The sequence below is a fragment of the Aspergillus neoniger genome (assembly GCF_003184625.1).
Source record: "Aspergillus neoniger CBS 115656 unplaced genomic scaffold BO87scaffold_9, whole genome shotgun sequence".
Lineage (NCBI taxonomy): Eukaryota > Fungi > Ascomycota > Eurotiomycetes > Eurotiales > Aspergillaceae > Aspergillus > Aspergillus neoniger.
The window spans coordinates 584,821-610,117 of NW_020291137.1; the positions used below are offsets into that span (position 1 = coordinate 584,821).

General features: G+C 50.4%; 9 protein-coding genes across 9 annotated transcripts; 6 read left to right on the plus strand and 3 right to left on the minus strand.

The window, feature by feature from the left end:
- Nucleotides 1–444: 444 nt before the first annotated feature.
- Nucleotides 445–2,052, minus strand: BO87DRAFT_424079 (uncharacterized protein; the record flags this gene model as incomplete). Its single annotated transcript, XM_025627207.1, has 4 exons — nucleotides 445–1,560; nucleotides 1,627–1,719; nucleotides 1,779–1,898; nucleotides 1,960–2,052. The coding sequence occupies 4 exons, from the start codon at nucleotides 2,050–2,052 to the stop codon at nucleotides 445–447; spliced, it is 1,422 nt and encodes a 473-aa protein (XP_025481907.1).
- A 1,660-nt stretch (nucleotides 2,053–3,712) lies between these two features.
- On the minus strand, nucleotides 3,713–4,961 carry BO87DRAFT_457394 (uncharacterized protein; the record flags this gene model as incomplete). Its single annotated transcript, XM_025628797.1, has 3 exons — nucleotides 3,713–4,156; nucleotides 4,209–4,554; nucleotides 4,609–4,961. 3 exons carry the CDS (start codon nucleotides 4,959–4,961, stop codon nucleotides 3,713–3,715), a joined length of 1,143 nt encoding a protein of 380 aa, XP_025481908.1.
- Nucleotides 4,962–7,176: 2,215 nt separating this feature from the next.
- Nucleotides 7,177–8,592, plus strand: BO87DRAFT_374781 (coiled-coil-helix-coiled-coil-helix domain-containing protein). Its single transcript, XM_025622868.1, has 4 exons — nucleotides 7,177–7,388; nucleotides 7,626–7,733; nucleotides 7,931–7,958; nucleotides 8,099–8,592. Exons 1-4 carry the CDS (start codon nucleotides 7,303–7,305, stop codon nucleotides 8,138–8,140), a joined length of 264 nt encoding a protein of 87 aa, XP_025481909.1. The 5' UTR covers nucleotides 7,177–7,302; the 3' UTR covers nucleotides 8,141–8,592.
- Nucleotides 8,593–9,089: 497 nt separating this feature from the next.
- BO87DRAFT_330613 (MDM20/NAA25 family protein) lies at nucleotides 9,090–12,630 on the plus strand. Its single transcript, XM_025620305.1, has 8 exons — nucleotides 9,090–9,377; nucleotides 9,478–9,753; nucleotides 9,825–10,001; nucleotides 10,109–10,449; nucleotides 10,504–10,783; nucleotides 10,837–11,581; nucleotides 11,632–11,744; nucleotides 11,794–12,630. Exons 1-8 carry the CDS (start codon nucleotides 9,243–9,245, stop codon nucleotides 12,538–12,540), a joined length of 2,814 nt encoding a protein of 937 aa, XP_025481910.1. The 5' UTR covers nucleotides 9,090–9,242; the 3' UTR covers nucleotides 12,541–12,630.
- Nucleotides 12,631–13,354: 724 nt separating this feature from the next.
- BO87DRAFT_330617 (uncharacterized protein) lies at nucleotides 13,355–14,975 on the plus strand (the record flags this gene model as incomplete). Its single annotated transcript, XM_025620306.1, has 5 exons — nucleotides 13,355–13,529; nucleotides 13,687–13,778; nucleotides 13,844–14,226; nucleotides 14,305–14,400; nucleotides 14,485–14,975. The coding sequence occupies 5 exons, from the start codon at nucleotides 13,355–13,357 to the stop codon at nucleotides 14,939–14,941; spliced, it is 1,203 nt and encodes a 400-aa protein (XP_025481911.1). The 3' UTR covers nucleotides 14,942–14,975.
- A 321-nt stretch (nucleotides 14,976–15,296) lies between these two features.
- Nucleotides 15,297–16,464, plus strand: BO87DRAFT_304264 (60S ribosomal protein eL36; the record flags this gene model as incomplete). The annotated part of the gene is made up of 3 exons (XM_025619274.1): nucleotides 15,297–15,344; nucleotides 15,775–15,960; nucleotides 16,381–16,464. 3 exons carry the CDS (start codon nucleotides 15,297–15,299, stop codon nucleotides 16,462–16,464), a joined length of 318 nt encoding a protein of 105 aa, XP_025481912.1.
- A 588-nt stretch (nucleotides 16,465–17,052) lies between these two features.
- BO87DRAFT_354920 (putative UBX domain protein) lies at nucleotides 17,053–18,868 on the minus strand. The gene is made up of 2 exons (XM_025621306.1): nucleotides 18,561–18,868; nucleotides 17,053–18,503 (listed from the first exon to the last, which is right to left on the minus strand). Exons 1-2 carry the CDS (start codon nucleotides 18,695–18,697, stop codon nucleotides 17,114–17,116), a joined length of 1,527 nt encoding a protein of 508 aa, XP_025481913.1. The 5' UTR covers nucleotides 18,698–18,868; the 3' UTR covers nucleotides 17,053–17,113.
- A 125-nt stretch (nucleotides 18,869–18,993) lies between these two features.
- pup3 (proteasome core particle subunit beta 3) lies at nucleotides 18,994–20,210 on the plus strand. Its single transcript, XM_025621307.1, has 4 exons — nucleotides 18,994–19,138; nucleotides 19,204–19,222; nucleotides 19,279–19,733; nucleotides 19,799–20,210. The coding sequence occupies exons 1-4, from the start codon at nucleotides 19,136–19,138 to the stop codon at nucleotides 19,940–19,942; spliced, it is 621 nt and encodes a 206-aa protein (XP_025481914.1). The 5' UTR covers nucleotides 18,994–19,135; the 3' UTR covers nucleotides 19,943–20,210.
- A 2,011-nt stretch (nucleotides 20,211–22,221) lies between these two features.
- BO87DRAFT_239166 (sensor histidine kinase/response regulator) lies at nucleotides 22,222–25,283 on the plus strand. Its single transcript, XM_025618824.1, has 2 exons — nucleotides 22,222–23,313; nucleotides 23,381–25,283. The coding sequence occupies exons 1-2, from the start codon at nucleotides 22,323–22,325 to the stop codon at nucleotides 25,267–25,269; spliced, it is 2,880 nt and encodes a 959-aa protein (XP_025481915.1). The 5' UTR covers nucleotides 22,222–22,322; the 3' UTR covers nucleotides 25,270–25,283.
- Nucleotides 25,284–25,297: the final 14 nt, after the last annotated feature.

Sequence of the window (25,297 nt, forward strand, 5' to 3'; positions counted from 1 at the left end):
AGTAAAGCGGGAAAGAAGAGGAGTAACAGAAGACTATGCCATAAGATGCTTGATGATACAAGTGCTCTTAAACAGAAATGTCATAAGAAACCGAACGTCGCCTAGAAACGACCTTTACCCAAGGTACTGAATGAGCAGCAAGAGACAAGAGATCGAAAACAGGGGTATTTTCAAATGGCCTGAGAGGGAAGAATAAGCCTTGGTCGCGGGGATGATGCAAGTAGAATAGAACACGACTTCGTATTTTCTCCGTGGTCGTAGATCAAATCGCCAGCTCGGTTGTTCGTGTGTATGTAGCAGGCCTAATATAGAAGGGTATAATTTCTTTTGGGGTCTCAAGGATGGGTGAACTAGCACCGCAGAATCAGGGGAAGTTGCAGATAATGGATCATTAGGAAGTAATATCAATCGTCATTGGAATCGTAGATGAGATGTCGGAGCGCTTTAGTAGGCTGAGGGGCGGCGATGGCCCCTGTCTCTTGTCCGCCTAGTTGGTCGCACGGGGCCTTCGTCAGAATCGTCATCCACGCTGATTGCATCCATAACAGTAGACCCGGCGGACACTTGCTGTGGGAGCCGTCGATCATTGCGGGATCCTGCTTGGGATCTGGATTCACTGCGTCCTGAGACTGTACCAGAAGTCCCATTCTCGCAAGATGGAGAACTCGACTGTATTCGGTAGGTTTGGATGCGATTGCGCCGCATGCCACCTGCAGGCGGCAGAATCGGATCCTCATCGTCGTCATCATCATCGTCGTCGTCATCATGACTTTCATCATCCAGGCTCTCCTCGTCCAGGCTTTCCTCAGACATCTCATCAAAGGTTGACAGGTCAGTTCCGATAGTGTGGGTGATCGAGATCTCATGCCGCCCAACTACCGTGGATCGGTCAGATTCGGAATAATCATCGTGTTCCAAGTCATCGTCGATGAATGAATCCATGTCCGCATCCTCATCCTCCTCATCCATGTCGCTATCTTCCTCGAGAGCTGACGAAATTCCAGAAGGCCAGTCATAATGGTTCTGCCGGCGGAAAGGCCCATTTGCACGCATACCCGGAAGGTCGCCAGGAGCTAGGCCATACCATTGACGATAAAGTTGATCTATGTCGGCAGGTTGTATATCAAGGGGCAAGTGGTCATGGTTGGGGTCCCAACCATATTCGTCCGCGTCTCCAAACCCATCTTCAATCTCATCATCGTCGTCCAAGTAGTCCGTCATTTCGGAATTTCCGTCTGACTCACTCCAGCCCGAACTGCCAGTCACAGACTCGTCATCTTGTCGATATCCGCACTGTGCACACCCTTCATCTTCCTCTAGCTCCCACGAACAACGTGGACAACGCACAACATTGTCCTCGAGGTCCACGATAGGTTGCGCGACTGGAATCTTCTTGTTGAACGTACCACGGAACAGTCCCCCCTCCCACGGGTGTGTATTTGTTTTGTCTTTTTCCAGTCGTTCCGCTTCCTCGCGTTGATGATTTAGGTGTTCGACTGTGGTCTCGCCCTTATCAAGCAGCTCCGGGCGACTTGTGAACATTTGAACAACAGCGCGTACCTTGAGTACTTCAGTTAGTGCCTGTTGCGCATCGAATCAGAAATGAGCATGATGTCAGGGGCTTACCAAGTATGCGGGAGCAGGTTGCGCTTTCACCGGTGCTCGACAGTCCGGGCATGTCTTGTTGTGCCTCCCACCGACAAACCATGATGTTAAACACTAGAGCAAAAGGTTAGACGCCAAAACTTATGAGTGTCGTCGATATTGGCGATACTGACACTATAACAAAAGGTATGTCCGCAGGCAAGGGTGTAGGGTTCATAAAGTGGTCGGATGCAAACGCCGCATTGTAGGAGAGAACGGATATCGTCAACATGGCTTTGCAGGGTTTCAAAGAGCTAGAGATGAGGGGGGATATATCAGCGCACGAAAAGCTCGATTATAGGAAGGAAAGCTTACCCCTGACGCGTTGTCTCCAGTATTGACATTTGGTGTGCTGGTGCTCTCGGAGCCATTGCTCAGGGCAGCTCCAGCGGGGGTAGGTTCGGACATGGTATGAGGATACACGGACCAGACGCTGGTGGTAACGGCCTTATATAGTTGAGAATCTGGTCTTTGTATCCGGCGCGACAAGTTCCGTCTCAGATACGGAAGGTGAACGGCTTGCGGTCGGGGAGGAAGGGGTTGGATACAAATAGTATGGATGGGAACTCTCAGGTACGCGCGAGGATTGCCGACATAACTGGGTCCGGACTTTTGCTATGGTAGAAGGAACTCCCCACCAAGCGCTGGAGTTTGACGCGACGGGAGATGGGCGCCAGAGGTCGAGATGAGGTGCTGTTGGCCTGAAGATACCAGACGGTATGACCGGCACGAAGCAGAGGGTGAAGGTTCGAAGAAAGAAAAGAGGAATGATCTATGGCGATTGGTCTGGCCGGCGTGAGCATGATTTTCTGGTCGGGGAATCTGCGCGCAAACCGAACAAACAATGGGGCGGCGGATGATTGAGTGGATCCGTGGAAGAAGCCGAAACTCTACCTATCGTCGGGTCGATCCCATACATCACAAGTTCACATCCATCTCTACTCCGTACCTTCCAACACATCTTTCCAACTTCCAACAAAGGGCAGGGAGAATCGGGGTTAAATCCAGCCTGATGGGTTAGCAGACAAGGTTATGGGCTGTGATTTGTCCCTCTTCAGGGCTAGACGACCACCCTAACGGAAAACTAAGGCCGAAGGAGTAACCCGGCGCCGTCTCACCGTCGATACGCCAAATGTATCTCAGCAGCTCTTTAGCTCTGTCATAAGTGGGCCACGTCGGGGTTATCACTGCAGTTGGTTCGAAATAACTTGTCCAGAAGTTATTATCTAGTTAAGCAGTGAGATGGGGCCTGCTCATGTCCCAACAGTTCTGATACTTCCGACAAGTTGGCCACCATCACCCTGTCCCAAATTAGTGCATTCGCTTCGTATGTCCTGGCGCTTCAGTGAACCTTATGTGAGTATGCAGGGTACAACTTATTCTAATATAATGCGATGGCTTCTTTTCTCGTGGCAATAACTAGGCCAGCGTGTCTCCATCGTATGACAGAAGGAACATGGCTAAATCCGGACACCAACAACCATCTGCCACACTTGCATTTCAGCTTCTCTACTCATCTCCTATACTGTGGTTAGCCCCAACTAGCACTCTCCTATCACCGCTGTATAGACTAAATCACAGCAATAAAGATAGTTTGAATGGAGCTGTGAACGAAGTCTCATCTTCCAGACCCTTGTTGCGTACGGCTTCTTTCTCTTCAAATGGCAAGTAACTGCAGGTCATCTGCATGTGGTGCATTTACTAATATTTGAGCCACGCAGCGCATGGCTTTGACTTATGACTTTGTTCTAACCGCTCCTGTTGCACTAAAGCGCTTGATAACCGCCTCAAGACTACCCACTTTCGGGTTATACCCCTGTAGCGGGTTACCACCTACAAGAAGAGGGTCTCCCGACTATCTACTGATATCTTTATGCAGGTTTGGATGTATTATGTATGAGACAGGAGAATATGGAGAGGTTTGAATTGATATCCTTTTGATTTAAAAAATCTTTTCTTTCTTTCGCAAAAACAAAATGAGAGCGTTGGTCTTTCAAAGCCACATTCAAGCGGAAGTGATAATTTTCAAATGACGAAGCTCAGCAGACGTAGCAATTTGGTTGTTGCATCATTCGACATCGGCAAGCGCCCGCTTACGCGAGTGCTCGCGCTTCAAATCCTCCGAGATGAGATGGCTATCATCGAAGACGCCCTTGATCACTTTCTCGTCTTCCACGATCTCCTTATCCATATGTTCAAGGAAATCGATCTGCTCCCTGATGAAATTCTTGGCAGCACGAGTATCAAAAGTGCGCCGGGCTCTTTGCTGATCGCGCATGAGCCTATTGACGTCACGGAGACGCTCGCCAAGAAGCTCGAATCGATACTCGGTGAACTGATGATACAATTCATTCAAATTTGAGATCGGTCGGACGGTGGTGAGAACGGTGTCGTCCTTGACGGACGAAGCCCTAGGACGGAAGGACGTCACCATGGTGATTCGCTCCGTCGCTCCCAAAGCACGGAGTGCTTTGTGCTCAATGTAACGGCCTTGTAGGATGACCGCTGAACCCTAGGACGACTCATAAGCCTTGAGCTTTGGAAATTACCTGTCATGTACTTACTTTCTGCGGTCCCCTAACTTTGACTATCTCGCCATTGCCCGTTCGAAGAGCTGTTTCTCCTCCGACCATATTGGTGCAGTCGGACAGCATTGTCACGCAAACGAAGGGGTAGCTGTCAGTGTGCCAGTCGACTATGGCATCATCGTCGCTGGGCTTTACGGCAATGCCCTTACCCAACACCCCGGCTTTCTTCAGAGCATCGTGCTTCTCCTCTTCGCTGTGGCCAGAAATGTTCACGTGTCCCAGCTCGAAGTCCATGACCGGGACAAGATCGACACCAGCAACTTTGGAGATGATAGCAAGTGTCTCTGGGTTTTTCCAGGCGTCATAAACAAATGGAGCGCACCTATTACTATGTGTCAGTCATGGCCTCGAATAAGGTGAAAGCTTCAATATTTACTCAGCTGCATATCCCCTGAGTTGGCATTGAGCGATCTCACTCGAGTACTTGTGGTTGGAATAGACCTCTTTGGTGAGGACTTCCTTGCGCATTTGCTCAATAGCTTCGGCCGAGAATAGTGGGAAGGGCTCGGAGACGCCAACAGGGGAAACTCCACGGCTGTTAGGGTAGCCGAGCTCAACCATGGTGTGGACCTTCGAAGGGGACACAAAAGCCAGATGCTTGGACGGGTCGAATACCACATTGTTTGGCTCTGCAGTGGCATCTTCGATCTGGCAAGCCTCGCCGGCGATCTCGACTAGCTCATTAATGGCTGAGACCGGGCTGGCCACACTAGAACCGACTGGGGCCATTTCTAAGGCTAGAGAGGATCCTGAGAGACAATTGGCAGAGAGGATGGTATTCGGTTACTTTGAGGGCGCTTAATGGTCTGTTACTTGAATGAACTGAGAGAAGCTGATGAGGGAAAAAAAAGAGTTCAAGGGTGCGCCAGGTATTTATACTCAAATCCAACAAACCTGCTCGTGGCAAGATCCGGATTCAAATAACTTCACTGTATGCTGAATCTTGACAAATCTGTGGGCTTCTCCAATGTGTGAATTCTCTCTGAAGCTTGAGAGCTGATAGCAAGCCCTAGCTATAGAAAAATACGCACGGTATGTTCCTTGGTCAGTGAAAGCATGTTAATGAATGCATGGGCAGATCGGAGCGTGCTAGTGGCTCGAGCATTGAGGGATTACTTTTTCTTGGGGAATTTCTGTTATGAAGTCCTCATATTCGGTGAGATCCTATGCGGCTGGTCATGGACATTAACTGGGCTCCGCTTTTCATACTGCTCGGTGGAAGCAACATGAATATCTTAGGCCTATAGCGACAGCTGATGGAGATAGCCCGTGGTTCCTGTGTTCGGTTTGGCACAGTGAATCCATAGCCAACCAAGATACCATTCTCATGATGGTCGTCCAATGTTTTGTTGGCCCTGGATTTGTCGGTGCTTTCAGTCACTGGGTAGACCCAGACAAAACAGACCCCCAATGGCAAGATCGTGTCAACCAGTTTTGGAAAGCCAGGCCAGGCAGCTTCCCAACTGGTACTTGTGCGGCTAGCGCCGAGATATCTTACTACCTCACATCGAACCTGACGTGTGTTTCTAAATTGCCTGTTTCGAATATCGGCTGCCAAAGGTTCAATTAGGGCATTTCAGGGCCAGATGGACGCCGATGGATATTATGGTTTGTCGGGATTGGCGGTTGAACGTATATTGTGAGAGCTGCCAAATATCTACGCGCTAAGCCACTAGTAGTTGGGGATTTTTGACTTGATTCGGAATAAGTATTGGGATGGGATCGGTTTTCCAGTTGGGCAGGTTATTTAGCAAGCTGGTGCGACTATCAGATAACAGAGATCACCCCCTCTCTCACAGCCTATAGCGGCCCTTGCGCTTTCCGCGCCCATACAGGTGTCATTTGATGTCTATGGCCGATAAGGGGCATTTCTGAAGGACTGGCAATGGTCCTCGTATCCCGAAACGGGTCATAGCCAAATGCATTCTTGCTTGACCCGATTAGAGCAACGGCATTGTAGATGCCCTCTGCGTGTGGGCAGTAAAGGTTGGAATACGTTTCGATAATTACGTCCACTGGCTGACTCGTATACCCACAATGGGTATGCAAACACAAATGGGCACTGGAATTATGATTCATATTACCCTGTATCATATACGGACGGTGTAGTGGGCGTGATGCATACTATCAGTGCTTGCATGTTTACAGGCTAGCTTCATTGTTCAATATTACTGTGATATGGCCAGATGGTGTTATCTCCTAGCATGGATGGGGTACCCAACGAAATAGGCAGATATGCCTTGTAACTGCCTTATCCTACCAATAACTTTCTTCAGATATGATTTTCTTCCTCGAACCAGCACCCTCTATAGTAGCATGGGCAGGACCATGTGACGAACGGGAATAGAGTCGGACAAAATCTGCAACCAACATGTACGCAATCTGACAACGCCCACCAAAGCTCTGCTGATCATTAAAAAAGCATTAAATTCAGAATAGTGCAGACGGGGGAGAAAGAAAAGCAAGCATATCCCGGAAAGCCATGGCAATGCGCGGTAACCACTGCAGATGGCGTCCCAAACAGATGCAGTACCTGTTTTGGAGTCAGTAGTTATTGTAATTGAGCCCCTCTGGACTCGTAATTACTCCGGGCTTAATCTCCATCTCTCTGGTATAATGCGTTGATGGGTCCACACTTGCAGGGCGAAATTACTTGAGAACTTAGATTATAGTCCGTCTTTCTAGAAGGTGCAGCAACCTTAGAATGAAATTGCTCGCAGCCGACCAACCTTAAATCAAAAATGAAGCATGAGATCAACCCTTTAGCTTTTAGGCAGGATCCGTAGTCTATATTCTCTCAACGGTTCGACGTTCAACCGCATCAGTGGGATTCCATTTTAAGGTTCTCATAGTTCTCGGGGATGGATCTCCACGCCAAGACTGGCGGGTCTGGATTTTCCTCCGGTCGCTTCGATTGGTACAACTACTGCCATCCTCATCCTCATCAACATTCAACATCTACCCGCAATATCCCGGTTATATCCTGTCTCGGGCTTAAAGTTTCCTCCTCTCGCAGTCACCCTAACTCGCTCCGGATTCTGGCACTCGCCTGCTCGGCTCATCACAGACTATGGCTTCCCAATCTGATAGACAGCCAACCCCATCCGACCAAACCAATCCCAATGCTTGGGAGCGGGTGGAGCGGAAATTCACCAGGTATGTTTAGGCGTTCGCCTCTTTCTGATTCTCACCGTCAATGTTCTCCTCCTTTTTAGATAATCGAGCGCAATCACGCGCTCGAATCCTCGAGCTCTTGGTTTGACTTCTCTCGTGCTGCTCCAATGATTCAATGGTTTCCATCCATCAAGGGAGAGGGGACAAGGTCGATCTGCTAGCCCATGACACCTACTTGTAGATAAGAGTTCATTACTGACAATCACCTGTTGTCTTTAGCAAACCGGCAAGCGAATACTTTGACCCATGTCAAGATTTCGCAGATCGAAGCCTCAAGTGCATGAAGCGCAATGGCTTCGATAAGGAGATGTGCTCGGATTATTTCCAGTGAGTTCACCAACTCGTCACAGGCATCTCCTCGCCTTCTACTCAGTCACTATGATTGGTCGACTTGCTGCCATTTGTCTCTGAGAAATTACCTATGGTGCCATCTTCTACCTGTCAAGTGGCTGAAGTAGCTCCTTTCCGGAGTTTCCTGCCTTATGTGGATTATCCACCCCATAGACTGACCAAATACTATCCAGGGCTTATCGGGATTGTAAGAAGGAATGGGTGAGTACGGACCATTAGGCTTGATTTCTGCGGGCTTACCACTCCCTCGCTGAGATCACCCCTCGGAGGAATGATTGCACGCCCATTGGGAGAATTCTTGGATCGCTTTTGGTTATGGATGGACTAACGCATCTCTCCAGTTAACACAAAAGAAGCTTGGCTCATCTGCAGCAAAACGCTAATTGAGGGCTTCTTGGGTTCCCTTTGCTGCATTGATTTGCATTTGGAACTGCCACCATCATAATCGTCCTGTTATCGCGCCTATGTTTACCAGACGTTCAGTATCATCTGAGCCAGAACCATGCTCTCGTTTGTCTCTTGCTCTCATTGGTGAGCTACCATTTTTGCTCAGGCCCAAGGCATTGACATGAATGCTACTTTTCGGCGGTCTCAGCCATGCACCAGCAAGCCGCCTATATGTTCAGTGACTTGACGAAAACTATGTTTCCATCACCTGCTGCTGTTATCGGGAAAGCGATTACTGTTTCTGCGATGATATACCTGGCCTTCCTTCACTATTTCCCAGTTCGTCTGTACAGTGGAGGAGGCCTCATTTGGGCATGATCCTTCCTGGCGTTCATAGTGCATGGCTTCAGTCATTGGTCTGGCTTCTGCTATCTGTATAATATATGTGTCACTATTATAGTAACCCCGGTCCCAACTCTTGACTCACAATTCCAGAATTTGTTAGCTTTATGCTATCTACTGCAGTATCATTGTAGTCGTGTTGCTTCACCGAACCACTAGTGGTAGTACTAGATAGAAGTTTGGACAGGCAAATAAAGTACTATCCTATTGTACTGAATTGGCGAAGTGTATACTCCGGGTTAGTTGCTAAAATATACTATCAGTAGTACTGCTACCTAATGCTCTACAGAGCACAAAATAGAGCTAACACCCTGTATCTTCCTCCTCTATCCCACCTTGCCAAAGCTACACTAGATATCTTAAAGATCTTAGATAAAAACAAATAATGCTACTACTAGTCATACTTTCCATACTACTCGTGCACACTGATGGCTGCCGCAAGCATCAAATTCCCCGGCGGTCACCGCCTTCCCGCAGAGCTTCCCCGCCCACCAAACTCAGCAGAAAGCCGATAAAGAAAGTATGAGGAGACAGACACCTTAATTTCTCCCCTCATCATCGCCGTATATACTACCCCGCACACCGTGTGCTGTGCTTGATCGCGCAGCATACGCTTCTGTCCCCTTGTTTTTCTTATAATAAAATAGATCCCTGGGACCTATACCCCTCTGACTCTTCGAGTCTGCCCCTCTCGTCATGTCCACCAGTGACGCCGTGTTTCATCGGCGGAACAAGCAGGTTCAAGATGCCATTGATGGGCAGAACCTCAAGCAGGCTCTTCAACTGATCGATAAGCGCATCAAGAAGGGCGAAGACACAAGGTTCCTTAAAGTGGGTAATAATGCTATACTCTATTTATGCATATAAACACGCTACCTTCAATCGCTTACCGTGGTTTTGTCAACATACATCTGCTAACTAATGGATAAAGGCATGGAAGGCAAACATCCTATTCCGTCACGCCGACGACGCAAACCGTAATCGCGGTATCTCGGAGACCCTCGAATTATGCAAAGCTGAACCGCCCACAACGGATCTCGACACCCTCGATATCCTTCATGAGACGCTGGAGCGGCTGCCCAACCATGCGGACACACTGAGGAGTATCTGGGAGAAGGCCTCGAAGGCCAATTCGAAAGACTTGGATATTCAAATGAGATGGTTCGAATATGCGTTCGAAGGCGACGACTGGAAGTCCGCACAAAAGGTCGGTACACTGCACGGGCATTGTTCATGGTTTCCGAGGCTGATGATTGTCTCCCGCTGGCGGATTCTTAGGCTGCTATGGCTCTTCAAAGTAACTTCCCAAAGACGAGGAAGTACCACTTGTGGGCCATCTTCCTTAGCTACCTCGTTTCCATCGACCAGGCTAGCTCCGAGGCTGATCGCAAACTTTTTGGAATGCTGGCCTACCGTATGATTTCTAAGGCTGCCGAAAGTGTTCCTTCCGATTCGGTATGTTCTTCTCCATTTCACCCCCGACTCCCGTTGGACGTTCTGTCCGATATAAGTCTGCTTCGATGGCTTCAATGGTGTAACAAAATGGTGATGATTGAAAACAGAAGGAATTGCTGAGCCCTCCCAGAGCTATCCAATCGGCCGAGGAGTTGCTATTGCTTATTAAGATCTTCGAATCCCAAGAACGTCATGCCGAGATTGTGAAGATCCTCGATAGCGAGAATCTTGGTATCAGCTCGCGCGTGATCCAGAATGACTGGTCATTTATTGGAGAGAAGCTTTCGAGCCTGGAAAAGGCTCAGATGTGGACCGACGGTCTGGCTTACACCAAGGGGCTGCTTGCGATCCCGACGAACGAAGCCGAACAAAAAGCTCTCCAGGAGCGTGACGACTGGGCTGTTTGGCACCTGCTTATTGCTGCAACCAAGAACATCAACACTTCAGAGTAGGTGCTCCGCTTCGTTGTGTGGCATATACAGCAGCTAACGTTATGCCCAAGAACCACGGATGCGACACGGAAGTTCGTTAACGAATTTGTTGCGGCTGTACCGAAGTCCCGTAATGCGCAATTGGCTCGACTTGACCTGATGCACTGGTCCTTCCAGGCGGGTTTTCTGAAGGCCGAGGACCTGATAACCGCTTGTCAGGAGTACTTCGATCGCAATAAGCACAAGCTTTATTGCTTTGGCGATCTGCGAAGCTACGTTCCAACACTGGACAAGAGCGCTGCGTTGAATTTTGTAGAATACGTATCTGCAAGCGCAGCTGGTAAAACTGATGTAAGTCACGAAGCTCAAAAAGGCTTAACTCCGGCTAATCCTTTCCGTTAAAGGAGGTTGCAAAGATCAATGCGCTCAAGTGCGAGTACTGCTTTTTACTGTCGGCAGACGAGAACAATGCATCCAAGGCAAAGGTTGAGGAGTTCGTTTCTCGTTGCCTGCAGGTCTATCGCGAAGTCGAGCGCCCCGAAAAGAGCTCAGCGCCTTCTACTATCGAGAGTCAGCCCAGTGATGACTTGTGTCTGCTTGCGGCCATGAGCTTGATTCGCTTTAGTGGCGCATGGATTCCCGACAGCAGCGAACAAGTCCCGGATACTGTTCTGATTCGCGCAGCAGCAATCCTGGAACGTCTTTTGGTTGACTCGCCTCATAATTACCAGGCACTGTTGCTTCTCGTGAGGATCTACCTCCGTCTTGGCGCAGGATCTCTTGCCCTTAGAACGTTCAGTAAACTCTCGGTGAAGCAAATACAGTTCGAGACGGTTGCTCATAACCTCTTCACCCGTCTCGCGACTATCCACCCGCACTCTGCACCACCAATCGAGGGAGCAGAGTACAAAGACTTCAACCCCCAGTCTGCTTTTATCCAGGCACTCAACTTCTACAAAACAGCCGATGTCACGACTGTTAGGAATCGTTCTAAGGGATTGGACTATGGAAGCTACTTCAACGTACAAGGCACCATTGATCTGCAGAAACGCCTTAAGCAGAGTATTTGCCGCAGAATGTGGTCTCTGGATGTGAGACGCATACAGCGACTGGCTGGTGGAGACCCTATGGGTCGTTACCAAGACATGGGTAAGTCAGGTTATCTTTAGTCCGAGGTGTGTTGCTCACACAAACAACAGCGAGAGATACATCACCTCTGGTCGACCAGCGTATTTTTGACGCATTCATGAATTGCGAAACGCCTGGCCAACCCACCTTTGAGGAGCGAATGCGCCTGGGACCCCTGCCTCGTGTAAGCTAATTCTCGTCCTGCGACCCGTGGGTATGGCTGACCAGTCTAGGATCAATGGATCAAATCTTCAAGGATGACTGACCATCTCTTTGACCTTCTCAAATCTATGACGGCTCAGAAACCCGTCTCTGTGGAACCTGAGTTGCCTAGGTTTGAGGATGTTGTGGGAGCCGAAGCGGAAGTTGAAATGACCCCGTCAGAGATCGAAAGTGCCAGGGTGAACCTTAACATTCTAACCTTGGCTTTGTTCCTGAACGGATCGAAGTCAGTCACCTCGGAACAGGTGGATACCTGTCTCACCCAAGTCGAGGAGTGGCTGGAGTCCAAGCTCAACGACGTCACTGTGAACGACGCCAATATCTCGCCAGTAATACTCAATACGGCAATCTACGTGAAACCAGAGGCCCCAACTGCTCCGTCCTGGAGGTACTTCCATAGCCTTTTCACGGTACTCGACTCGCTTAAGGCCCTGTCCCTTCTCTACACAGTTGGGTTGAGAAAGGGCACCAAGGGCAAGCTGCCGAAAGAACGTGTCGAAAAGTTGGCTGACAGGACACGCCAAGTCCATCAGGGTGTGCGAGCCAATGTTCGAGCCCTCAAGTCTTTCATCTCTGCTCCCGGTGTTCTCGGCTCGCTGACTGATTTGGTCGTGGCTGGTTCTGGAAGCGAAGATGGCTCCCAGCTCCGTACCGAGCTGGAAAAGACTTTGGATACGGCTGCTCTGGAGGTGTTCTGTGGCGAGCTGATGGAGAGCTGGGAGGAAGGTCTTGGTGGGGTGTTCGCCGTGTCTATGTAGAACTCAGCGAAAGCAGCATGCGTTGAAGCAAGTTATGAGCATTAGATAATCCATCCTTAGCCAAGTTTCCCCAAAACAATACAATCCATCCACTGATACTCTTCTCGACGTGTGACATCCGCACCCAAGATGGCAATTGCTACCATCCGGGGCCATGGGATAGTCTGATTTTTCGGTTTCAGGATGCTTCCCACTTCTGTAGTACAGTTGGACCCCAAAGGCGCCATTGAGAAATATCGGCATGTAAGACAGACGTGACCTTGGAGTTAGAAGAGCGCTCACGAGACCTGTATGCGAGAATGCTCATCTCTCTGCTACATCGAAGAGTCGGTATTTCACTTTGATTCCGATCACGCACGGCTGTCCCATGTAACCCATACCCTTGGGTCAGAAACATGGTCGATGAGTCTAGCGAATCGAAACAGCCAGTGCCTGAGACGGTGAAGCACCAGGATAAGCTCGACAAGCAAAGAGAGGGTCACACTAGCATTGCAGCGTAATTTCCCCGACCCATTGTCGTGGGCACTTCCACAACCCTCCCAGAGTTGTACCACACACCAGTTCCCCGGCAGGTTGTGACGCCTTACTATCCAGGGGAAAAGGTTTCCAACTTCGTTGGGGACCAGTGTTTGATCCTCATGGCTAGCAAGGACAGGGTCCTGCAAGAACTAGTTACACCCTAGAATGTATCACTTTTGTCGCCTTGGTGCCAGGAACAGAACAAGGGTTATAAACTCCGGTTGTCGGCTTGGTAGGCCTAGTTAATGGGATTGTTGCTGATGTAGCTCTTTCCCTTTGTCTGGTGGACGATACCATGGCTGAGGTCTACTTGAATGGAAACTCTTCTTCACCCTCTTATGACTATCGCTACTCGCATCAGCCTTGGAATGTGGTCACTCAGACGGTGTGTCTTGTCGTAAGTACTGGCTTTGTTGCCATGCGGTTGTATTCGAAGATCCATATCACGAAAGCGCCTGGTTGGGAAGACTGTATGTGGGATCTTGTTGTTATTCGTTTTGGGCTCGTTGATGAGGTGCTGATGAGCTGTGTTCTAGGGACTTGCTGTCTGGCTTGGGTAGGGAACAACTCCTGCTTGCCGTATCATACGCTCATGCAATATCACTACTACTTAGCTCGGACTGTTAGGTTTTGTCGGTATCTCCCTCGAGGCAGACAGACATGGAATCGGTGTTCATCAATGGGAGGTTGATCCCCATGATCTGAGTGATTTCGCCAAAGTATAAGACGACCCTGTCCAATCTAACTAGGCATATCTGCCACAGCGACTGACCTTAAGATATAGCTGATAAACGCATCGCAGGTTCTCTATGGGCCTCTGATATTCCTCACCAAATTGTCCATCTTCCTTCTCTACTTGCGGGTGTTCGCTCCATCTCCCAAGTGTAACCAGTGGTGGTTCATACAGATTCTGATGGGGCTGAACTTTTTCTTCTACTTGGCGGATACTATCGTGAAGATCTTCGAATGCACACCAAGAGCAAGGATCTGGGATAAGACTGTCCCGGGTCGTTGCATTGACGCTGCCATACCTGTCCTTGTGACGTCCATCGTGAACGTCGTCTCTGATATCATGATGCTGCTGATGCCCATCAGATGTGTCTGGCGGTTGCAAATCACTTTACGGAAGAAAGTAGGCATTACAGCTATATTTGCAGCTGGTCTTTTGTGAGTTTTCCAGTCTGAATTGTTTCATCATGTTCTTCGACGACAAGTAAACAGCGCTAATTGCAACGGACAACATAGCGGCTGTCTCGCCAGCGTGATGCGTCTGCGTTGGAGCGTCAAAAACCGCAACACGACGGATAATACTTACGATGCGTTTCCTGAGCTTTTATGGACGTAGGATATGATACCTTTCCTTCCATCCTATCCAAAGTGTCCTTCTATAGGGACTGATTTATATAACTAACCATGTCCTGCTAGAACGGCGGAAATAACCTCTGGAATTATCGCCAGTAGCTTACCAGCCCTGCCGAGCTTCTACAGACACACCTCCCAAAAAGCCAAGACACTCGTCGGGAGCATAAGCACCGCAAGTCTGACTATATTCAAGAGAAAACTACCCAGCACAGGCAACGGACCTGGGGCTCGACAGTCTGTTTCGCATCTTTCCTGGCATCCAAGTTCCGATCCAAGCAGATCCGAACTGGTGCGGACCGGATCGGACTGGGAGATGGGGGAGATCGGACCATTTCACGGAACGTTCTTCATGACTACAACAGGCACGGCGGAGGGAGATGAGGAGAAGGGGTTCCACTCTACTATCGATGGGCTCCGGGTGGAGGAGGAGGGATGTAAACAACAACTGCCGAGGGATGGAATCCTAAAGACAGTGCAGGTGGAGATTGAGTCGGGGCCTGCTCTGAAAGAGTACGAGTAACAGTTCAGCATATTCTATGTAGAGTGAGTTGCGTATGAGAACGACGGAGATGGTGAAATTGAGCAGGATCTCATAGATGGAAACTCCGCATTTGATCCAAAATCCCCATATATTCCATAAACTAAACTAAACTAAACCCAAAGTAGTAACAGATTATAGACACCTCAGGCATTAACACATGACAAAGACGGGCAAGCCAACCCTAAGCCCTAGTGCTCGCTACGCACTGCCGCAACGGCCAACCAAAACCCAGCAAAGTCTATCGCGATTCCATCCGCACCGACGCCCCTCGACTTCGACAACTCCCAGCAGCAACCTCCGTCGTCGCCAACCCGCAGTCGTCCCAACCGTCGTGATGGCGCAAGAACGTTCCGGAATCGTGGTCGGTCTGAACAAGGGCCACGTACGTTGTCCCCTGTCCTGAAGCTTGTTTTTTGAGTGTCCCGTTTTTGTCTTTGCGCGTGGAAAGATTTGGTCCGGTCGAGTCGACGAGATTTCAAGCGTGTGAACGGTTTGCGGAAAGGTACAATTTGGATGGGAATGGAAAAGGAAAAGGCGGAGAAATTTGGGAGGAATCTAAGAATTATATGTCCGGAGAAGGGTCTTTTTTATCTGCGATGCGGCGGAAGGATTCCTTTACAACGGCCCAACATTTTTTGACCTTTACATTCGACATGGAAAAGATTGAGAACTGGGAATTGAAATCGTCCGACTCGGCTGGATCATATCGGAATACTGCTGCTTTGATATTTCCAATTATGGAGAATTTTGCCGTTGAAAAACACAAGGAAGATCAAGGACAATCGGACTAACATGTCTTTGATATCTTGCAGAAAACCACCCCCCTCAACACCCCCAAGACCCGGATCAGCCGTACCAAGGGCCAGTCTTCCCGCCGCACGGCCTTCGTTCGTGAGATCGCCCGCGAGGTTGTCGGTCTTGCCCCCTATGAGCGTCGTATCATCGAACTCCTGAGAAACACTCAGGACAAGCGCGCTCGTAAGCTCGCCAAGAAGAGAGTACGTTTGCCAATGCCCTGCCTTTGTTACATGGAGGGAAGGTATGGTTGGGAGGTTCGATTGTTTGCTTGTCCACTTGCTCGCTCGGTTGTCTCTTCGGTTTCGGTCCGTTGTCTATGTGCATCGTGTTTTTCGACGTCTCCACGATTACGCTTGATCGGCATGTACGGACCCATCATTATTACCGGATATTACTTTGGAGAAGAAACCGCCGTCGACAATCCATCCATCACCAACCAACCATGAATGCCAGCCGGAAACAACAAGCCAAACCGACGAAGCAAGCAACACACCAACCACGGAACCATCGAGCAAAACGAGCAAGCAAGCAAGCAATCTGAACCACCACCACCACCAACCTGTCCACTTTCTCCAACTCTTCTATACCAAAACCACCTGCTAACATACAATTTCCTACAGCTCGGTACCTTCGGCCGTGGCAAGAGAAAGGTCGAGGACATGCAGCGTGTCATCGCCGAGGCCCGCCGCACTGGCGCTCACTAAGCTTCCCATTTCTCTCTCCTCAAATATCTCCTGTTTCCAGTTTTCTCTCTCTCCTATTAGCCAAGAATGAGATAACGAAAACATCCCACACCCAACCTCAAAAAATGAAATGAAAGTGAAAGTGAGAAACAAGCAAAATCATGTTTCAATACATCCCTCTCTCTCTCTTCCTCCGAGTTGTAAATTAGCCCCTAGCCCCTAGGGCGCAATGCGTGGTGTGTGAGGGATTGGCTGGTAGGGGCGCTTGACTTGATCTCAGTACTTCAGCCCCCACAGGCCTCTTTCACAAGTTTGTCTTGGAGGACTTGGGGGGAGTCTGGGGTTGATGGACAGGAAAACAAAAAGGGAATGAAATGAGAAGGGTTTAGAAAAACGGAGTTTAATACAATACCACTGCACTACTGGGATTTTTCTTGTTTCGGATTGGTTTGCTTGTTGATGTTTTGCTTTTGGTAGGTTTATTTGCTCGTACTTATACCGTAGATGTACTTCGTAAGGACCTTCACTACTACTTATATACTATTCGTTGGGAAATGAACGGAACTATGAGTTGGTATTAGACAGCCATATGACTCTCATTTGTACGTTGCGTAGGTTGCTTGTTGACATTAATCATGACTATTTCGCTATCTATCTGCTACTATATCATTCATTTCTTGCCCGGCAACTTCAACCACTTAGGCATTCCGCCCGGTTTCCGCTTCTCGCCACGAGCCCCGTCTCCGGTGCTTGTCGGCTTCGGCCTGCTAACTTCTGAGTTATCTGTTACGTCCTTGGGCTGCTCGACCTTGAGTTCCTGCGCGCGTGTCCGCAGCTCCGGTTTCAAGAGTTCCCGGCTTTGCCGGGCGGCCGGGGATGCGTTCGCATCCCAGGTAAAGTTGACCAGCACACGGCCGATCATGGCTAGATCCTTGATCAGCAGCTGTTGGTCTGAGTCGGGGACAATGTTTTGAATGTTTCTCCCTGGCTGTCCCCCGCTAGATGTCTTGGGGAGGGAGGAGGTGATGATGAATTTCTCACTGCCAAGTGGCGCGGCAAGACAGTTTCGAACAAAGTCGTAGAGTGACTTGCCCGTATCTTCCTGTCCGAATTTGGCCACGACTTGGCTTTGGTCTGGTAGGCGCACTTTGACGTCTACTTGTGTGACTGCGGCGAGCCGTTCCTCTTCTGCGGCTGCTTTGGCGGCGATTTCGGCTTCCGATGGGAGCCGTTGGGGTCGGGAGGTTGCGTTCAGTCGTCGCTGATGTGCCTGTGCGTGTTCGATGGATGGGATGTAGTCGGTCTCGTTGTAGTTTGTTTGTGCGGACTGGGGTGTGGTGTTGGAGGGGGGAGAAAACACCGTTATGGGCCGGGAGAACCCAGTTGGTACCTCGGTGGGTTCTGCAGCAGGCGCATCAGATGTAGGAGCAGTTGGTAGGGTTTGTTCAGTGGTCGAAGGTGCCTCGGATGTAGATGCGGGCTGTTGCTGTGCCTCCTCTTCTTTGTTGGATGTATCGGCCTGTGGTGGTTGCTCTGTAGGTGCAGGCGGCTCTTCGGCCTTGGGGGTCACGTCGTCGAACGGTTTGAAGTAGTCCTGAATCTTGACCATAGCCTCCTCCAAGGGTTCCTCTGTACGGCGAAAACTCAGCCGCAGTAGCACATTTCCGTTATTGAATCCCAGCTGTGCCAAAGACTTCTGCAGATCAGTGAACGAGGACAGTTCCCGTTCCATAATCTGAACGACCGGAGTTTCGTAGTAGAGTCTTCCTGCGCCTTCATTGCCACTAGGGACACCTCGTCCAGTCAGATTCCGGGTTGAAGCACCCCCAGCAACCCCAGCCTCAAATTTGCGCAATACTAGCCATATTGTTGTCGTGCTGGTGAATTTATCCAAGAGTCGTCTGTTTGGGGGTGCCCCTCGTGCTTCTGATTCAGGCAGTTGTAGAGCGACGGTGACGACGGAGGGCGAACGGGAGAGCTGAACCAACTCCAGCTTTGCGCCGGAAGTGAGCCCAGAGAGGCGAAATACCAATGAAAGATCGAGCTCTTTACCTTTGTATCTTGACAAAAGCCGTCAGTGTTGTGAGCTTCGGAAGAAGGGTGTAGTTGATGCTTACTTTAGTCCATGTTGGCTGGCATCCACACCTAGCTTTGTACAAGCTTCTTGTAGAACATCAGTTAGATGCTTCCCCGGTGTCGTCTTGATAGTAGCTCGTCGGGCTGTTGAATCAAAAACCACGACATGAGAGCTCATGATTTGAGAGGGATTGGTGTTGCGGGGCGGGGAAGATGAGGTTGAGAATAGGACAGAGAATGGCCGTCGACTGGCTTTTTTTGCAGCAGTGAGCGACTGTGTAATCAGCTTATCTATTCAAAACCAACTAACAAAAGTCTAGACCAGTAGAGTGTGAGAAGAGGATGGGGAGGGTGAGGGGAAATGGTTGTTCAAGGCGGAGGGAAATGATTGTAGGCAGCGGGCGCAAGCGTCATCGGCAGAAGCTCGGCGGCTCCACGCGTTGCTGGCAGAGCTTCAATCACTCCTCCATCCATCCATCCTCCGCCCATCTTCCATCTCCCATCGCCTCAACCCTCCCTCTACACGCTCACATCTCCCTTTATCTCTTGAAACTTGTCCCGGAAATTTATACTCAATCTTATTCCGAGCTTCTAGTTGCGCAATTCTTTGTTAACCATGGTATGTGTGCTGCGTGACCCTCACCTCTTCCTCGAACGAACCTGGCTGACAGACCTCCTCCACAGAGTTCCCCTTTCGATATCAGTATGCACTAGCTTCGCACAGCTTACCATCATAGCTACTAACTCTTGGATGAACAGATGGCGGTGCCTGCGTCGCCATGGTGGGCAAGGACTGCGTCGCAATCGCCTGTGATCTCCGGTTGGGTATGCAGGCCCTGACTGTCTCCAACAACTTCCCCAAGATCTTCAACTACGGCCCCTCTACCTTCCTCGGTCTGACTGGTCTGGCTACCGACGTGTCGACTGTGTCCGACCTTTTCCGGTACAAGGTCAACATGTACCGCCTCCGCGAGGAACGGAACATTGCCCCCCAGACTCTCGCCAACCTGGTCAGTTCGTCGTTATACGAGAAGCGGTTCGGGCCTTTCTTCGTCAGCCCCGTCATTGCCGGAATCAACAGCACAACGGGGAAGCCTTTCATCTGCGGATTTGACAGTATCGGGTGTATCGATTTTGCGAAGGACTTCATTGTTAGCGGAACTGCCAGTGAGCAGCTCTTTGGTACCTGCGAGGGTCTGTGGGAGCCGGACTTGGTAAGATTCCTCCCCTCGTGAAAAGAGAAATGAAGGTTCGAGTCTGTACTAACACCATGATGTAGTCTCCCGAGGACCTGTTCGAGACCATCTCGCAAGCCTTGCTCAGCGCCGTCGATCGAGACGCCCTTTCCGGTTGGGGTGCACAGGTGTATATCATAGAAAAGGACAAGGTCACCAAGCGCCTACTTAAGGGAAGGCAAGATTAGATGGCATTCTCTGGAGTATAATTGTTTTCTAATGTCACGTCGTTCGTCTGTTTAATTTACGTCCCTCTACATGGAATCTTGCTGTTGATAGCAGTCTCTGGCGCCAAATGTCTCGACTCAAAGATACGTGCTGTCGATAGATATTGACCAAACAGAAAATGAGTATTATGAACTATGATCAAGCCCTGGATAGCCATGCTTGGGGTCTAGACTTGCCGCCTAATACAAAATAGGCCGAGTGAAGGGTACGAGCTACCATGTGTTTTACACCCATCGGCTCCTACCTTCGATGTCTGGCCCGTTGTTTGATTAATAATTATAATGAGCTTGAGTAATACGACGTAGCTCTCATCACAACAGTAAGAAGGGTTTCTTTAGCTTATTACGCAGGTAGTAGGCATCTACATACCGACGGCAGATCAGTCTTCACACCCTCGCATGCTGCAAAGCACACCCCCAGGACCAATACCTTGATTCAAATCAGACCTTCGAGGTCTAGTTCTTTGGTTCTATTTTCCCTTTTCCATTTTCTAGTTTCCCACTAAGGGCCGCGTGACGGGGATAGCTGCTGTACGCTTTAAGGAAGTTTTATGCCGTGGGTTACCCGGCCCGTAGATTCGTAACCCTTCCGGTACAGTGGAGACCTCATACGTACAATGTGAATGCCCGGATGGCACAGTTGCATAATGGCATCTGCCACCCCGGTCGAGACCTCGCCGTCCGTGCATATCTGGGGAGAAAGATAGAGGGTGACTGGGAAGCCAACTGATGGGAGAAGGTAACAGGTTAGTTGGTAAGGATGATTGCAGGATGAAGATATGATGCAGAAGTCGTAGGAACCGATCGGGTTGCAAACGAGGAAGAGTCTGGGTAGAGTCTGGGTCGGGAGGTCTCCCGGTGATAGTTAAGAGCCAGTGAGAAGGCGTGGTGACGATGTTGACGGTCGTCACTCATCAGACGAAGGAGGGTCTTCTACCTCCGTAGGCATCTTCATCCATGGATCCTTTCCCACTGCTGGCGAGGTACCATGTGCAACCCACGAATGCTGAAACTGGGAAATTTGTCCCGGACCAAAGTGAGAATAATTTATCCTTAGCCAGTGTGTGCAGTAGTGTAAATTTAGTAGGCAGGCATGCAGAGATAGCCACGGGGTCCAAACCGGTGCTGACCTCCCCCCCCGGTCGATCGCAACCTTGAATCCCCTTTTCCCCCATTTTGTGTGATCCTTCAGTCATCCTTGACTTGGGATTCCCCAGAACCTTTTTCGCAAAGCCGGGACAAGTTAGAGTCTCGAAAGCCAGCGAGAGCCTGGTGAAGGGGTGGTCCAAAACTTGCCAGCATCTCGCTCCGTTTCAGCCTCCCCGCGTCTAGACCTGGCGATCGGCCCAAGTTGGCCCCATCGATTTCTCAGGCTCGCTTCTTTCCCCTCCTCATCGTCCCATTCCTGGTCGCTCCATCTCATCCCGGCCTGGATTCTCTATCTCGCATTCCGTCACTCTTCCTTCCTCCTCTTCCTCCCTCCCACCCCATCCCGTCTCCATCTCCCGATCTCCATCGCCCCTATCCCTCCTCTTCTACTGGCCGTTTCGATCTGGCATCCTGGCACCCCTCTCTCCCCCCATCCTTCCCTCTCTCTCGATCACCATCCGCCCGTTCACCGGTTGGTCTGTGCCATTAATCTCTGCCCCAGAATTTGACTCGGCCAGTCGTCGAGGGAACGCTTCTCAACCATCGCGATAGAAAATCAAAAGACGGATCGATCTTCAGTGGTTTTCAGGAACGGGAAAAGGAAGTCCGAACATTATAGCTGAATCCGAAGCATCCAGCGAATCACCTACAGATTCTTTCCCAGCGGAGAGAAAAAGCGGAAAAAAGGGAGATTTCTCCCCCCCAAAGCAACAGAACCTCTTGGTCTTCTATTGACCAGCTTGCACCCTAATATCCTTCGAGTCATTCATCTTGATCCTATCGGAGGACAATATAATTTTCAAGGCCGGTGCCTGCTCTTTTGCAGAGCATCCCCCGCGGTGTAGCTCAGCGTGGGCTTCATCTTTTCTATCGACCCCAAAGTGATGTATGTATTGAAGAGCCAGAGCCATCTAGGACGGGCATTGTGCTTGGTAGCCTCCTTCTATCCCTACTACACACCCTGCTGGATTGAATATAGCTAACGAGGCTCCTGTTTGACTGACCATACAGACCGAAAGCCATGCGCTGTGCCCCTTCCAACAACCTGGGTCTTGATTCATTGATATCTTATCAATCCCCCTCGGTAACCTGGCGACCTCCCATATTATCATCCAGCCCTGTATCTCCGCCTTAGATTTTGTCTTTAACAGCAAATCGAGGGAACTGCAGTGCACCCACCATTCGGCACATCATGCCCGATTCCGCGGAGTCAGAATGGTCTAAATCCTTTGCATCCGGCCCAACCATGTCGTTACTTCCGTGCAAATCTCAGGTTCTTCCGGGCGATGCGTCCGCATCTACTTTGCGCGAGGACGATGCGCAGGCCGACTCGTCCGGTCGCAGATATATCGGAGCGCCTCAGAACGTGGCAATCGACCGGCTGGTGAAATTGAAGCAGGATCTTCGAACCCTCGGATCGGAAAGGTTTTGGCATCATCTCATGGAGAATATCAGTTCGATCTGTGACGCTCAGTACGTGTTTGTTGCTCGCAAGGCCCGGGAGGACGAGTCGGTCAACGAAATACGAGGCCACAAGCCATATTTATTCGGCTCGGCATTCTATTACAATGATGGATACGAAACTGCAGGCATGCATCGCCACAGATACTTTGCTGGCGGGAATCCCCTGTCCCATATGGATCACGAAAAGCCCTGTTTGATCCCGGAGAATTTGGGCTCCTACATATCGTTCGATCAAGATCAGCTGCCGTTCGCTGCGGAAGGCTATCTGGCTGTCCCCCTGTTCTCGGAAACCAAATGTCTCGCATACCTTGGTCTGATGTGGTCGGAGTCCGGATTGAAGAAGCGCAACCTTTCGTGGTCGTTTCTCGAAATGATACTGTATTCTTTGGAAGATCTGGTTGTCCAGCACATCCGTGACGATCTTGAAGCGGCAAACACACAGCAGGCGAGCAACAGCAAGGCTAGAAGTATGTCTGCCAGCCACGCGATTGTCGAGGATGCACACATCAGCATCCCTCATGGATTAGCCGACTTTGCCTCTCACCCATTGAAGCCTTATGCCCGGAGCTTGTCACATGAACTCCGCACGCCGATGCAGGGTGTTGTCGGGATGCTAGATGTCATGCATGCCACAGTTCGCGAAGCTATCCAGGACAAGCCATCTCCGAAAGCGGGGTTCGTTTTCCGAACACTCAAGGAGAGTATCGAAATGGTTCAAGGTTCGTGTTTCGTCCATTCTTAGATCCCCTTTTCCGAATGCTGACTCGCATTTTTCCATCTTTACAGATAGCGCGAGACGAGCGGTCGAAGCAGCAGACAACGTGGTCCACGCCTACGACCTGAACATGCAAGTCCCCAAGACTCCTCAACTCGAAAGAGACGATTGTTTTGGTGGGCCCGTCCAAACACCATTGAGCACATGCGACAGCCGGCCAAGTGTCTTCGTCGAAGGAAGCAACATCACGGTTAATCCGTACAAACGACGACGGAGTAATCCGCCAGAATGGAACGTCGGCACAACGCCAAAACAGAAGGTTCCACGCGTCGTGTCGCCAAAGGGACTTTCTCCCCGTAGCGAGGAAGTCAAAAACGCCGTCCATGAAAGCGAGAAGTTGATGAAAGCCGCCCCTGCTCATCAGATAGAAGCAGTAATGGCCAACATGGTCAATCCCCGACCATCGCTGGCAGTTCGCCGCTCGGCACCGCATCTCTTGTTGGAGGGCATTAACGTCAATGTTGTCCCCGCGCTGAGGTTCACCAAGCTTCGCGATCTGCTCCGTCTAGTGATCAATGAATCCTTGCATGTTGGTGGTCGGCCTGACTTTGCTGTGAGCAATGCGACCGACACGGGGGAGAAGATTGAGATCCGGTCACGCTCATCAAACGGTGAAGTGTTTTCCAAAACCATCAATTGGTCGGTCGATCCCGCGCTACCGGATACACTATTTGTGGATGATCGCGACCTGGCCAAGTTGATTTCGTGCGTTTTCCTCAATGCGGTCAAGTTCACCAATAGCGGTGTGATCACCGTGTGTGCCACCGTTGGCCGCAAGACCAACGATGTCCTGATCGCTGTGAGGGACACTGGACCTGGAATCCCAGAAGCATTCTTGCCTAAACTCTTCAAGCCGTTTGCTCGGGAAGACACATCTACCACTCGGAGTAAGGATGGGCTAGGACTGGGTCTCCTTGTAGCCAAGGGTCTGGCCAGGAAAATGGGCGGCGACCTCACCTGCGTTCGCTCCTGCACCACCGGTCCCGACCATGGCTCCGAGTTTGAGATCAGAATTCCGGCCAACCAGCCCGATCCGACATTGGCTCCTCCAAACAAGCTGTTGACACCGCCGCAGCTCTGCGATCCTTCGCGCATGACCAGTGCGAGCACCTCGACGGTAGAATCGTCGTTGCTGTCGCCCGCGCTGCGAACACCGAGTCAGCCGATCCAGCAGCCGTCACCGAGTTTGACTGAGGAATCGTCTGTGACGTTGACCCCTGCGCGTTCGGTTCCCCACTGCAAGTCAATGCCACGCCACATTAATGGTGACACTCATGACAGTAAACTTGGTGAAAAGCATCCACTCACCTTCCTCGTTGCCGAGGACAACAAGATCAATCGGCGTGTGTTGGTTCATATGCTGAAGCGCCTTGGCTATAGCGACATCTACGAAGCTTGTAATGGAAAGGAAGCGGTCCGCATCATGCAGGAGGTTCTGGTCGCCCAAAGCACAGCAGAAGGCCCCTCTCCCAAGCTCGAGAGCACGGCGGACGGGTTCCCGATCCCCAATCCTCCGAATCATCGCAAGAAGATGAAACCGGTGGACGTTGTGTTGATGGACCTGTGGATGCCAGAAATGGACGGATACGAAGCCACGTCCAAAATCCTTCAGCTAATAGATGAATACCATGGTCAAATCCCCCCTAATTGTCGGCCTGAGCAGCAGCATCCGCCTCCCATAGCGACGCCTGCAGCCCATCAGCCTGTGGCGCCGACGGTCCTTGCCGTCAGCGCTGATGTCACCGACGAGGCACTCAGCCGCGCCTCGAAAGTGGGCATGAAGGGCTATATGACCAAGCCGTACAAGCTCTCGGATCTCGAGCGATTGATCCTAGGGTTTTGCAGTGATGCCACGACCCCTGCCGCCAGACAACCCGACGACTCGACGATGAATACATGACATAGATACATACTCCGGTCTTTTCAGT